Source organism: Carlito syrichta, unplaced genomic scaffold, assembly GCF_000164805.1.
Source record: "Carlito syrichta isolate Samal-C Ts95f unplaced genomic scaffold, Tarsius_syrichta-2.0.1 Scaffold78750, whole genome shotgun sequence".
Classification (NCBI taxonomy): Eukaryota; Metazoa; Chordata; class Mammalia; order Primates; family Tarsiidae; genus Carlito; species Carlito syrichta.
This window is the reverse complement of record NW_007022846.1, coordinates 341804-356183: the sequence shown is the minus strand read 5'-3', so window position 1 is coordinate 356183 and position 14380 is coordinate 341804. Positions and strand designations below refer to the sequence as shown.

Genomic DNA, 14380 nt, shown 5'->3' with positions numbered 1-14380 from the left:
AGTATCACATATAATAACCTCATCCTAAAAATGGGAAGTTATGGAAAAGCAAAAGGAAGAAAAAATAATCGTAATTCCATACTCCAAGGAAACCACTATGGATATTTTGTTGCATCTTTTCTGCATGTAGCTTTGGTTTAACTTGCAGAGTTGAGCTCTAGAACAGTGGTCTTCCAAATGTTTTTCTTGAGTATTCTTTTAAGAAGTTTAAAAAATGACCTACTTCCTTGCATGTTTTAAATTAACATCTAAACTATTAAACAAAACTCTAAATAAATATACTTTCTTTTAAGTTCATACTTACAAATAATCGAGCATTTCAAAGATGAAAGAAGTGAGAATAGGTTGTAATAGAAACAGTTTTGCCATGATATGATTTGATAAAATTGCCTTTTACTACCTTATTCAACAAAGTACAGCACATCTGAAATACATCAAGTAAAATTTTACACATGCTCTTCATCCGGTGTGTCTAGAAAAAATAAGGCAGTCCATCAAAAATTCCATTTACATTTAAGAAGATAACCCTGGGTTTCTCATATTGCTTCTGAGATCCTAGATTCAGAATATTCCAAAATGGGTCCAAATATTCCTAAGAGTATCCCAATATGGGCCGAAATACAAGTATTTTAGAAAGTCACTTATATGTGTTTACACACACACACACACACACACACACACACACAGAGAGAGAGAGAGAGAGAGAGAGAGAGAGAGAGAGAGAGAGAGAGAGAGAGAGAGCAGGGAAAAACTTGAAGCCTTGTGTGTTTAAAGTACCTCTATTAAATATCCAAGAAGATCTTCTTAAAACAAGCGTTCCCATTTATCCATTTATTTGGTACTCTGGAGAGCTATTTATACCTAGGGAAATGTACTATATGAGGTTTGAGATGGAGGGCTTCTATTCTCTATGAATCTAGAGCAAGCCTCTGATGAACACAGGCTCAGGAAAATCAAATTTAGAAAAGGGCACATATGGCTGGGCATGGTGTTTCACACCTATAATCCCAGTACTTTGGGAGACCTAGTTGGGAGAATCGCTTGAGGCCAGGAGTTTGAGACCAGTCTGGGCAACACAGTGAGACCCTGTCTCTACAAAAAATATAAAAATTAGCTGGGCATGGTGGCACTTGCCTGTAGTCCCAGCTACCTGGGAGGCTGAGACGGAAAGGCCCCCTGAGCCAAGGGGTAGGCCATGACTGTGCCACGGCACTGCAGCCCCAGGGGACAGAGTGAGACCTCGACTCAAAAAAAGCAAAGAAAGGGGCCCATATGGAAACCGAGATTCTGGAAATGGACCTCTTGGAAGGCATGCATGTGGCCTCCAAGAGCAAGAGTTGTGTACTGAAGGTGTTGACTTCACCTCCGCCTCTAGCAAGCTCTTAGAAAGTAAGGCAGCGTTGACCTTCGATCCACACGTCACAGGAAGTGGTGATGATTCGATCTGGAGTGCTCTTTCCTCCAGCAAAGCTGAATGAGCCACACGGGGCTCGACACCCAGAAGAACAGGGCAGCTGCTGCAGGTACTGTCCTTTGGATGAGTCAAAAGATGAACAGCATTTCATTTCTTTGCAAAGACTCTGCATAACTCCTTATGAATAATAGGGTCATCAGTTCAGGAATTGAGATAATTAAGAAAGCAAGGTGATACCTCCTTTCTCTGGCATATTTGAAGAGTGAGTCAAAGTATCTTCAAGATAATTAAAACTCCTAACTTCAAGGCCATGAAGTTAGAAAAATAAGTTTATTTATTTTTTGAGTTGGGGTCTCTGTCTGTCAACCAGGCTGGAGTGTAGTGAGGTGCAGCCTCAAACTCCTGGGCTCAGGCAATCCATCTGCCTCAGCCTCCTGAGTAGCTGGGACGACAGGTGTGCCTCCCCTGTCCAGCTAAATTTATTTATTTATTTAAATTCATTTTTGCATTTTTATTTATTGGCGTTTTTATGGTACCCAGGCTGGTCACAAATTCCTGGCCTCAAGAACTCCTCCCGTCTTGGCCTCCCAAAGTGCTGGGATTACAGGTGTGAGCCACTGTGCCCAGCCAAGTTTCATATTCTTGATACAATGTTTTCTGATATGAATACCATTCTCTGTTATCTTCTTAAACAAAGACTACGGAATTTAAATTCTACTTTTCTTAATCCCTCAGAGTTGTGAGTGTTGAAACGTGGGCAGTCCCAGACAGTGAGCCGGACACCTCTGGTGAAGCCAAGTGGTGGGGCACACGCACCACTGGGGCGTGGTGGGGTGGAGGGAGAGGCCATGGAAAGAGGGATGCGGAGCCCATGACGTCTAGCTCAGAGCTCTGTCAGAGCTGTGTCAGAGCTGACCGAAGGAATAGAAGCCAGCCAGTGTCACTAACCCAGATTCGAGGAGCTCTGCCCCGGGGGGTTATCATTCAAGGATGAAGCTTGCCTTGCCGAGTGTGGGCTTGAGACTGCCGTGCATTCCTTGCTGCCCTTTTAACGGTGTCTGTGTCTTTCCACGAACACTTTCTTCTTTTGCATTGCAAGTTTTAAGTAGAATCGTCTTTGCCACCCCAGGGTCCTTGGGAGCCACTGACTAGCGCTCTAGTCACAGCTCCGAACGCAGTGTGTAGTGGCACCTGGGAGGCCTTCGGTGAATGTGCAGCCCCTTCATTCCGCCCAGAACAGTGCAAGGGCAGGAGGACGCCATCAGTCATCGATAGAAGCCTCTGGTAGACTGGAGAGAGCAAAAGCGTTCTTTGCTTCGGGATCAAGCCCTGAGTGCCATAGACACAGAAACTGCCTTCACAAGGCGGTAAAGAGGGGCTTGCTGCCCACATCCAGCCAGCACAGAAGGCTTCTTCTTTTACGCTCAGGGTTGGGTGGGGGGGTGGAATCCCACATGCTGTTGCCTTTCTCAATTCTTTAAAGAAGACATTGGGAAGAGGAAGTCACTTTCCTACTTAAACATCTATCAGACAATTAGACTTTTATTCCACCAAGAATTGGGGAACTGTTTCAAAGCATGGCTCTTATTATGTAATTTAGGAAAAACAATAACCAAAACAAGCCCTCAGCCTTCTCTTAGAATTGTCTTTCTAAGGACAATTCTGTCATTTTGGATGAGTTTATGGCTGCTCAAGAATGAGGGTGGGTGTGTATTTTGTCCTGGTGGGGCGGGGCGGAGGATGTCCAGTCACAGTTTACCCATTGTGGCACAGTAAGCCCTCTCAAATGGGGGGACACCTGTTTTCCCCCCACGTTAGAGAGACACTGGGCTGTACCATGGCATCCTACCTATCAAGAATCATGCAGATATGTGCAAGTGCCTCTACAGAGCATACCCACAGATTAAGAAACGTCCCTTTGACTCTGTAGTTAGTGGTTGCCATCATCTCTGCTTCAAAAACCAACTCACCCAACCACCTATCAGCCTCTTGACCCTCCCATAATATTGATTGCCCCATTCCATACAGAATTGCTAGATCCCTAAAACACAAAATTTCAAGTCTCCCAAATCAGGTCTTTCTAGTGTAATTTTCATCTTCAGTGGTACCTTTGAGGGGACGGCTTGGGAGCTTTACACACTATAATGTTCAGAGCCTCTCCCTGACTAAAGCCACTTCAAAGAAGCACAGTTCGCCAAGTAAAAGGAGTGTTCTAGCTATGCAAGCACAGATTCAGGAAAAGTTTCCTAGTCTCCATCTGCAACCATGCTACCAAGCCTAAACCAGGCCTACTAGAAGATGCTGGGGTTGTTGATCACTGTCCCATATAAAGGAGATAGGTTTCTCACCTCTATTCAGAGTTGGAGATTCACTGAGTTCCCGTCTCAGGGTCCAACAGTCTATTCCTGCATTCTACACCCACTTATGGCTCTGCCACCTGAAGCAAGATAAGTTCTGCCAGGTCTGCTCCCCTATGGATAGACCAGCATTGCTAGACAAGAGTTGACACCCGGGGTCTTGGTTTCCACTTGTTCCTTTAAAACTGGGAGATTCTGCCTAATCCACTATAAGGAGTCTTGTGTTGGCCTGGGTGTTTGTGCCTCTCCAAAATTCATGCGTTGAAATCTAATCCCCAATGTGCTGGTTTTAAGAGGTGGGGCCTCTGGGAAGTGACTGGGTCACGAGGACTGAGCTCTCCTGAATGGGATTAGTGCCCATAGGAAAGAGGGCTGAGAGAGCCTGCTGTTTCTTTCTGCCATGCGAGGACACGTAGAAGAGGAGAGTGAGCCCTCACCAGACAGCAAATCTACTAGTGCTTTGATCTTAGACTTCCCAACCCTCCAGAGCAGTGAGCAATACGTTTCACTTATGAGTAGATGACCCAGTCTAAGGTATTTTGTTATAGCAGCTCATATGGATGATGACAAGCCCCTTCCAGTAGCCATTTAGTTTATGACAATGTTTGTTGCCTCTGGACAGGTAGACAGGAGATACCTTTAATCCACAGTGGGCAGGTAAATTTATAGAACATCATGATGGCACAAGAACTACAACTGTAGTTGTTCTCTTCTGTTCTGTTTTAGTTCTTTAAAGTAGACTTTTTAAAGCTGGAAAAAACATCTAAAATATTGCACTATGATATACTTGTCCTGATGATGTGTTGTACAAATGGTAAAGCTCAAAATGCACCCATTAATTTCATATATGTTTTCAGGATCACACATTTTATATCAGCCGCCTTTTTTCAAATTGGAATAATTTTGAAAATAAAGTGGAGTGTCAGGTTAAAATTGAACTGGCCCAGGCAAACCCAGGTAGCAACCCTGCCTATGAGGAGAAGGTCTTAATGCTTTCTGATGAACAAGTGAAGTCATACCAGTCACATATGAAATTTTGTATAGTCAATCCTCATTATTCATGGATTTTGTTTTTGAAGATTTGCCTAGTAGCTAAAATTTATTTGTAAACCCCAAATTAATGTTCATGACACTTTGGTGTGGTGGTTATTCACAAACATATGTGGAAATTTTGAGTTGCCCAATGTGCAAATTCCCAGCTAAGATTCTCATACTATAAACAACAGCAATAAAAAATAAATAAAAATGGGCAAAGGATCTGAACAGATTTTTTAAAAATAATACATACAAATGGCCAATAGGTGTATGAAAAGGAGCTCACCAACACTAATCATCAGAGAAATACAAGTCAAAATTTCTCATATTTTAGGATGGTTATTAGCAAAAAGACAAGATACAAGAGTTGGTCAGGGTACAGAGAAAAGGCACCCTTGTACCCTGTTGGTGGTGGGAATGTAAGTTGATACAGTCATTACCAAAAACCATATGAAGTTTCCTTTAAAAATTTGAACTAGAACTACCATATGACCCAGCAATCCACCTTCTAGATATATGCCCTCTAAAAATTAAATTAGCACCATGCAGATGTGTTCATTGCAACATTAATCACAATAGTCAAACATAGAAATAAGCTAAGTGTCTGTCAATGGATGAAATGCTAAAGAAATTGAATGTGTGTGTATATATATATATACACATATATACATATATATACACTATATATATATGAATTGTATATATGTGTATATATATACTCTATAGATACATATATACATACACCACACACACACACACACACACACACACACACACACACACACACATACATACACACAATTCAGCCATACAAAAGAAGGAAATTCTGCATTTGTGACACCATGGATGAAAATTGAGGGCTTTGTGGTAAGTGAAATCACTCAGACAAAGAAAGACAAATTCTGCATGATCTTACTTATTCATGGAATCAAAAGTACTCAGAGAACTCAGAGAATAGAGTTACTGGGGAAGAGGGCAGAGGTGCTGGCCAAAGTGCACAAACCAGCAGTGGTGAGATGAGTAAGTTCAGGAGCTCTAATAAATGGCATGGTGACCAGAGTCAGCAATACCGAATTGTACAGTATACTTAAAATGTGCTTAAATATTCTCACCACAAAACAAAGCAAAGGGTAACTAAATGAGGTGAGAGATGCGTTAAGTAACTTGATTGCGATCATCAGTTCACAAATATATACATACCAAATGACCACATCGTATACCATCAAATCATATACTTCCATTCATTATTATAGCTTTGTTGTACCTCAATAAAGCTGGAAAATTTTAAAGGAAACAGGTTACAACTGAGATCAGTGTTGGTTGTAAATTAAAACTCAGCATCAGCCGGGCTCGGTGGCTCAGCCTGTAATCCCGCACTTTGGGAGGCTAAGGTGAGTGGGTTGCCTGAGCCCGCGGGTTCGAGACCCGCCTGGGCAGCAAGACCTCATCTCTACAATAAATCAAAAAATCAGCCGGGCGTGGTAGCGCATGCCTGTAATTCCGGCTGCTCGGAAGGCTGAGGCGGAAGGATCGCCGGAGCCCAGCAGGCGAGGCTGCGGTGGCCGGGAGCGGCCACTGCACTCCAGTCTGGGCGACAGAGTGAGACTCCAACTCAAAAAATAAAAAAAATTAAATAAAACTCAGCATCATATTTTTGGTGTCAAAGATTTTGAAAAACAAAAATGTATGTGTGCTTACTTCTTGGATGGGACCAATAAGTTTAAGCTGAGATAAAAAGTTCTGACAAAGCAGTTCACTTTCAGTAATCTGGGTTTTCCCAAATAGTGACACGAGAGTCAGTCATTTCGAAATGGAGAATTTGAGTTCCTCTTCAAGAATCAGATGTAGGTCAGGCTCGGTTGACATTTCCATCTGTCTCAGAGCTGAAAATCTGAAGTGATCATTGACAGGCAGGCTGCAGGCAGGGAAGACATGACACGGCCAGCAAGGTGGCAGCCTGGCTCTGAGGTGGAGTGATGTGCTTCTCACAGGCCAAAAGGTAAAGGGACACCGACCCTTCAAATACTTAAAGACAGCTGTATTTCCTCTCGGATATATGTGGACCAAGTTGTTTTCTCTTGCAAATTCTCATGAAATTGCACACACTGGTTACTGATGAAAGTTGAATATGTAATATTGTTTGGCATTATGTCACTTTAAAAATAATGACTGCATATTTATGACATGAGTGGTTAATTTCTAACTAGCAACCTTTTATGGCTTGTGTGGCCTCTTATTAAGAGAACAGCTGCTACTACTAACAGATCATGAAAGGGACCCTTATGTTCCTGGGCCCCGGGGACCCCAGTTTTTAAAAAATGTTATATTTTATGCTTCTTGATGAGCCATGAGTTGTGTTTTGTTGTTGTTTTGTATGAAAAGCTCAGTTTCATTAAACAGATTAACAAGATAAATAACTGAACATTATGGATTATTGAGTAACTGAATTGTGCAATAATATAAGTAATTATTTGAATAATGCAACTCTAGTTGTAAACTAGTGACATTATTGTTCGGAATTCCTATATTGTGTTTCTTTTGAGGTCTCTACAGACGGAAGGGTTTTCTAAACATTTAACTGGTGGCCTTTGTCTCACTTTATCTTTCTTCATTTGGGATACTTTTTCTCTGGGAGTTCAACAATTTTTGACTTTTTCCAAGTTTTGCTCATCAAAGACTAATACATCTATCTAGTGTGTGACAGGCACATAACAGCGGTCAGACAAATTCATTATCAGAAGTTAGCTCAGAGAGAGGAGCAGGACATTAACCAGGGTCAAACGTCCCACTAAGGTGATTCATAGCGGTTTTAGAAGTGGATATAATTCCATTCTTTTGCTTTACTCCTCAATACACCAGGAACATTTCCTGTTTATTTCCTTCCTTCCTTTTTTACTCCCCTTTCCCCTTCCTTTTCTTCATAATCAAAGGTTCCCACCAAAGACAATAACTGTTAGGAAGAAAGGTAATGTTTTTCATTATTTTAGTAAAATATTAAAATCTAAACAGTTTTCACATTCTTTTCCAGAGGGAAGCCAAGGACTTCTCTTTCCTCCGGGTATGAATCAGCTCACCATCCAGTGGGACACGGTAATAGCGTTTTATGTACTCTTCAGTTGGTGTCATGGAGGTATAGTATTTTGCAGATCTGTCTCTATCTTTTATTCAACAAACAGAATGTGGAGCGATTTTTATTGTCAAGGCATTATGCTAGAATCTCTGAAGAAAGCAAAAAATTATTAGATTGAGGAAAATGTGTGCATAAAAATTATACAGAATGAAATTAAAATGATCCAGTCTCCCTCCAGATACAGGATTCCTGTTGCAAATATCCCTGATGGACAGTCCTCTAACTCATATATTAATATGTTCTCAAAGGTGCTTATTACTTTGAGTTAGCATGTTGTATCTTTAAACTATTATTACTGTTATGTGATAACCCATCACACGTTTGGATTTAATTAAATTTCATAAGCCATTCATGGAGGGTTACTCCATGCCAGGTTTTGTGCTGGCCTTTTATTCCTCAGAACAACCTTGTGTCGTGCTATTATGTGTTATTATGAATCCAATCTTTTTTTTTTTTTTTTTTTTTTTGAGTTGAAGTCTCACTCTGTTGCTTAGGCTGGAGGGTAATGGCATGCTCCTAGCCACCGCAGCCTTCACCTGCTGGGCTCAGGCAATCCTTCCGCCTCAGCCTTCCAAGTAGCTGGAACTACAGGCATGCGCCACCACGCCCAGCTAATTTTTTGATTTATTGTAGAGATGAGGTCTCACCAAGTTGCTCAGGCTGGTCTCAAACACGTGAGTTCAGGCAATCCTCTCACCTCGGACTCCCAAAGTGCTGGGATTATAGGCGTGAGCCATCGCACCTGGCCAATCCGGTTTTATAACTCAAACATTTGGCCCTGTGCAGCAAAATAGAGTCTTGGAAGAGAGGTATACGCGGCTTTGAAAGATCCAGGAAGAGGATCATCAACAAATTCAGGCAGAGTAGCAGCTGGCATTTGGGAGTCTCTGTTGGGGACGGCAGCATCCTTAGCAAGTGACAGGAATTCAACTACTGGAAAGAAAAACAATGCCTAGGCAGGGCTCCAGAATGGAGTTTCACAGACCAGGTTACTCAGGTTAGTGACGAAAGAAAAGCCAGCGTCTGGAGGTGGGAGCACAGGTACCTTGGAGAAACAGACATAGGCACGTTCTCAGAACCAGAACCTCTCGCCAGGATGGCTCGGGACACTTTCAGAGTCAGATCAACAGCTATCCAAGGAAGTCTTGGGGAAGTAAGACCCCAGCTAATGTCTTCAGCTTCTTGAAATATCAAATGATAATGGGACTTCTGTTTGTACATTTGAGTGACTAACATAAAGCGTATAGAAATAAGGCAAGCCCTGTGACAGACTATTACAGACCTTGTAGCTGTCCATTCAAGATTATTTTAGATAGTGTTGTTCAATCAGCTATGAGTATTTTTAATATTATTCAGGCTACATTTTTTTTTAACTAGACTGTTATATTACTCATTTTCAATAGCTTTGCAGAAACTAAAAATATACTATGTTTGGCATTCTTCAGTCCAATCTAATAACCCTATTAAAAAGGGAAATCAACATTTTATATGATTTATTCTTTTATAATCCATGTTGACTTTTATTGATCACCAATTATTTTTCTGTACATTGAAAAACCATTGACCTACGAATTTACTCCTGTGTGTTGTGAAGTTCAAAGTTCTCCTATTTTTGGACACCAGAACAACATTGTCCAAAACTGAAGTCTTCTGACATTGCTGACATTTTCTATATATTCTCAAAATCTAATCACAATGGTTTCATAATATTGTATGATTCACTTGTTTCATTAATGTGTTTAATGTTTAACATTAAGCACATTTATCTAGACTCGAATTGTTGAACTTACTGAAAGTAGCCAGATACTTTCTCAAAACCTCCTTTTCATGGCTTTGGCTTCAACTCCCTGTTGATGATGAAACTCTTTTTATCTACTTCGACATTTAGATATTTATAATTTATATGTAAATTTTCATTACATAAATGGAAATATCCAATTACATTTAAATTATGCAACAAGTTAATTCTTTAAGCTTTATGTTCCAAAGATAAGGGCCTATAAAAATGAAATTCTAACTTTTAGTTATCACCATCTTGGTAAGGTTTAAATATATTTTAATTCAGTTATTTCCAGAAAAAACCTATAATAAATTTGACAGAAACTTTAGAATGTTTTCCTTGATGTAAATTTCATTTCATTTCATTAACATTACATTGCATTGTCATTTGAGTTTATAAAAAAGATTTTAAATTAGCTTTTTGGTTACAAAAGTAACATATTCATTATATAATTTTTTAAACATGTAAATATACCTTTTAAAAGTGAGAAAAATTGTTTGGGCATGGTTGCTCATGCCTGCAATCCCAGCACTCTGGGAGGCTGAGGTGAGAAGATGGCTTGAGTCCAGCAGTTTGAGACCAGCCTGAGCAATATAGTGAGACCTTGTTGCTACAAAAAATAAAAATAATAATTTAAAAAATTAGCCAGGCATGGTGGCAGGTGCCTGTAGTCCTAGCTACTTAGGAAGTTGAAGTAGAAGGATTATCTGAGCCTAGGAGGTTGAGTCTGTGGTGAGTTATGATCGTGCCACTGCACTCCAGCCTGGACAACAGAATGAGATCCTGGCTCAAAAAAAAAAGAAAAGAAAAAAGAAAAAGAAAGGAAGGAAGGAAGGAAGAAAAAGAAAAAGAAAGATCAGTGAAAGAATTACTCTAACACAGAGCTTATGTTGCCAGGTCCAGTGGCTCACGCCTGTAATCCCAGCACTTTGGTAGGTGGAGGCGAGAGGATTGTCTGAGCCCCGAGGCCTAAGACCAATCCGGACAACTTGGCAAGACCTGTGTCTACAATAAATCAAAAAATTAGCCAGGTGTGGTGGAGCGAACCTGTAGTTCCAGGTACTCGGAAGGCTGAGGTGGAAGAATCACCTGAGCCCAGCAGGTGGAAGCTGCGGTGACCATGAGTGTGCCACTACACTCCAGCCTGGGCAACAGAGTGAGACTCCAACTCAAAAAAGAAAAGAAAGAAAGAAAAAAAATGTTGTTTTGCGACTTGCTTTTTTCTTTTTTTTTAAAGATGTAGGGTACAGTTCAGAATTAGGTATACAAGTGGTCATCGTGCAGTTAAAATGTGGGCCTCCCTTTGGTCCCCACTTTGTCTGGTTGGAGATCAGGTATGCTTATTGACGTTATGTAGCATCCTGCTACTGGCAATCCCTTTCTTAGAGTATGATGGTAAATGTTCATGGTGCTTTTTTCCTTAACGGTATGTTCTAAACATTTTTCCATATTATTACATTTATTATGGATGTTATGTAGTTATCAAGCACTAGATTTTTGTCATTGGCAAGAGTATAGTTTTATCCATTATAGTCATAATTTGCTGATAAGGTAGCCTTTATCTAAAAAAGAACAAAAGATTGATTGCGTAGCAAGAGAATAGGGTTCAGATTATGCAGTGCCCAGTGTTATTTCTAATCTCACCTTTGAGAAATGGTGTGGCCTCATAATGCCTCTGTTCACTTTAAAGTGGGAGAGCTCATTAAACTTACTCTTTTGACAATTAGAGAAGCTCACGGCTGACCCTGGCATTGTGTCATGCTACTGAAAATCAACAGAAGCATGGGTAGAAACACACTATATTAAAGCTAATTAGTGAAAAGACATACTTAGTCCTAAAGTTTGTTTTTGTTTTTGTCTTTGAGTTGGAGTCTTACTCTGTTGCCCAGGCCGGAACACAGTGGCACGCTCACAGCCACCCCAGCATTGACCTGCTGGGCTCAAGTGAACCTTCCACCTCAGGCTTCCAAGTAGCCGGAACTACAGGTGTGCACTACCATGTCTGGCTAATTTTTTTTTAAAATTTATTGTAGAGATGAGGTCTCACCATGTTGCCCAGGCTGGTTTCGAACCCACGGGCTCAGGTAATCCACTCGCCTTGGCCTCCCAAAGTACTGGGATGACTGGCTGAGCCACTGAGCCTGGCCTCCTGAATTTTTTTCAGTGGAAATCATTTAACTAGTAGAAAATAATACATTTACAATGCAATAGCATCGTCTTCTGAATCTGGCTTTACTGTTTTGCCTAGAACTTATTGTTTTATCTATTTATTTCCAGGAATTACAAATATAAACTGCTCTGGCCACATCTGGGTAGAACCAGCTGTAATTTTTAAGATGGGTATGAATATCTCCATATATTGCCAAGCAGCAATTAAGAACTGCCAACCAAGGACATTTTATTTTTATAAAAATGGCATCAAAGAGAGATTTCAGATCACAAGAGTTAATAAAACAACAGCTCGGCTTTGGTATAAAAGCTTTCTGGAACCGCACGCCTCTGTGTACTGCACTGCTGAATGTCCCAGGCGTTTTCAAGAGACACTGATATGTGGACAAGACATTTCTTCTGGATGTAAGTGTTGGGGCACATTCAAAATGCAAACAAAAGCTAATCTAATAATTAACAAGTGATTACCAGTCTTGTCTAAAAATAGAGGCTAATTGATCCAGTTCACTTCTTAGATTGCTTTAATACAGGAATTGGAAACTCATCTCCAGGGCCAGGTTCGTGAGCCATGTAAAGTACGCAGGCTGGTGGGATTTGTGCAGGGAAGAAACGTCGGTGGTCTGGTGGGGGCAGCCACTGCTCAAATCCAGCCTTCACAGAGACCCAGGATGCCTAGATCTTTTGAGAAGACAGAAATACAAATTTTCATATGAACTCCCCAAATTTCAAAATGTTGCCATTGCATTCAAAAACCAATTTTTTATCCCTGGCCTGGCCAGACCCTGCGTGTGTGAGGGCTTATGCCCTCTGACTTAAAATTCTGCCCTTGCCATCTTCCTTTTGCTTATACTTTTGTTCATTTGTTTTTCAGACTAATATCATCAACCTTGAAGCAGATCCCATTGAGAAATTTTGAGGCCAAGATTTAGGGAGCGTTCAAAACTAGCTTTGTGCTCCCACTGTACTCCCAGTTTTTGTGACCTTGGGCGAGGTGCTTGACCCATCTAAGCCTCAGTTTCTTGCCCTTAAAGTGAGGCTAATTATACAGGCTGCATTAAGCACTGAACTTCAGTAATTAATTTGAAAGCATAGGATAAAGTTTAAAGTGCAACATCAAAGCCTAAATGCTTAAAGATGCATCCTTTTGATAAAACACGGAAAGATTCTGATATAATCCCTTGCTCCTAACCCCGCTACTCCAGTTGTGAGTTCCTGTGTCTGTGACAGTAATTATTAATTAAGAAAAAACTTAGTCAAGTTAATCTTAAAGATATATGCTAAATTCAATTTGTGGTCTTGGTATTCTGAAGGTGTTTAAGTTACTAAGCGATATGGACTGACTTGTGTAATTACATACTGAATTCTTGGTTCTACTATTATGAAGGGTAGGTCGATAAGTTTAGCATTTTTTGAACCCCCAGATTCATTCTCTGGCACCTGGGCCCATTCTCACTGAAAAATAAAGGAAGTTGGATCTTTGCCATGTTCCCTTCCTCCATACTCTTGAGAATCAAATCCAAGCTCTTGCTTCTTCCTCACCTGTAGAACACAGCCAGAACCAGACCAATGGCAGCACCAACCCCAGGCCCTATAGTGGCCTCCTGGAAAGCAGGAGCCTTCCTTGCTCAAGAATGAGGCCACTGTCCTACTTAACTCTGGGCAGCTGACCCTGCATGTTTTTCAAAAGAGGGAACTACAGGAAGTGGTAGAGGTGAGCTAAGGAGGGAAAGTAGTGAGTTTTGGAGCCAAAGAATAAAGTTGCCCTAAACTAACATGCTAAACTTGCCCTATATTGTGGAAAGTCAACCACAGGAAGACATCTTACTTGATATATGAAATCTTGACTGTCCACATCCTCAGGAAACACAACCAAACCTCGATGCTTAAATACTTTACTATTTATCTGTACACACACACACACACACACAAACACACACACACAATTTATATTCTTAGAAAAGGAGAAAAGACTTTATTTCTTGTAAGCGTCACCTCTGGCCAAGACCAGAGACAAGCACTTAGAAGGAGGAGAATGATGGTAAACGGGCTGGCTAAACATGCATATTCAACAGGTTATAGGAGGAGCTGCGGATAGCCATAAAGGTAGTACTGGCACATGCATGTTGAACAAACATACATGTAACCTACAACTCCTGTTGACTTTGGGTGGAGACTTAACGTGTGCATGCATTACAGTGAAGTCCTACATGTCAAAAGGTCTCTTCAGGACTTGAAGGTGCAGAATCTCTGTAAACCCCTCACTCAGAACCAGTCTGTGGTTGGTGGTCTTCCTGTCTGGAGAAAGTTACTGAAATCAGTTTCGTGCCCAGTGAAAGCTGTAATGACGACTGGTAGAACCGGGTTCAGTTAGTGTCTGTGAGCAAGATGAGTTGCAATTGCTTTATTTTATTTTATTTTATTTTGCAATTGCTTTAATGCTGCTTATCCCGAGGCCAGTGCTTGTTCAGCTGCTAGAGAAGAAGAAAACCCTCATG

At 40.9% G+C, this 14380-nt stretch overlaps 1 protein-coding gene across 1 annotated transcript in view; it reads left to right on the top strand.

The window, feature by feature from the left end:
• Positions 1-7866: 7866 nt before the first annotated feature.
• The window catches only part of IL23R (interleukin 23 receptor), a 64459-nt gene continuing 57945 nt past the window's right edge, over positions 7867-14380 (top strand). Inside the window, exons 1-2 of the mRNA XM_008054442.1 lie at positions 7867-7936; positions 11994-12290. Coding sequence (XP_008052633.1) covers positions 7867-7936; positions 11994-12290 — 367 coding nt within the window. The remainder of the gene's footprint in view (positions 7937-11993; positions 12291-14380) is intronic.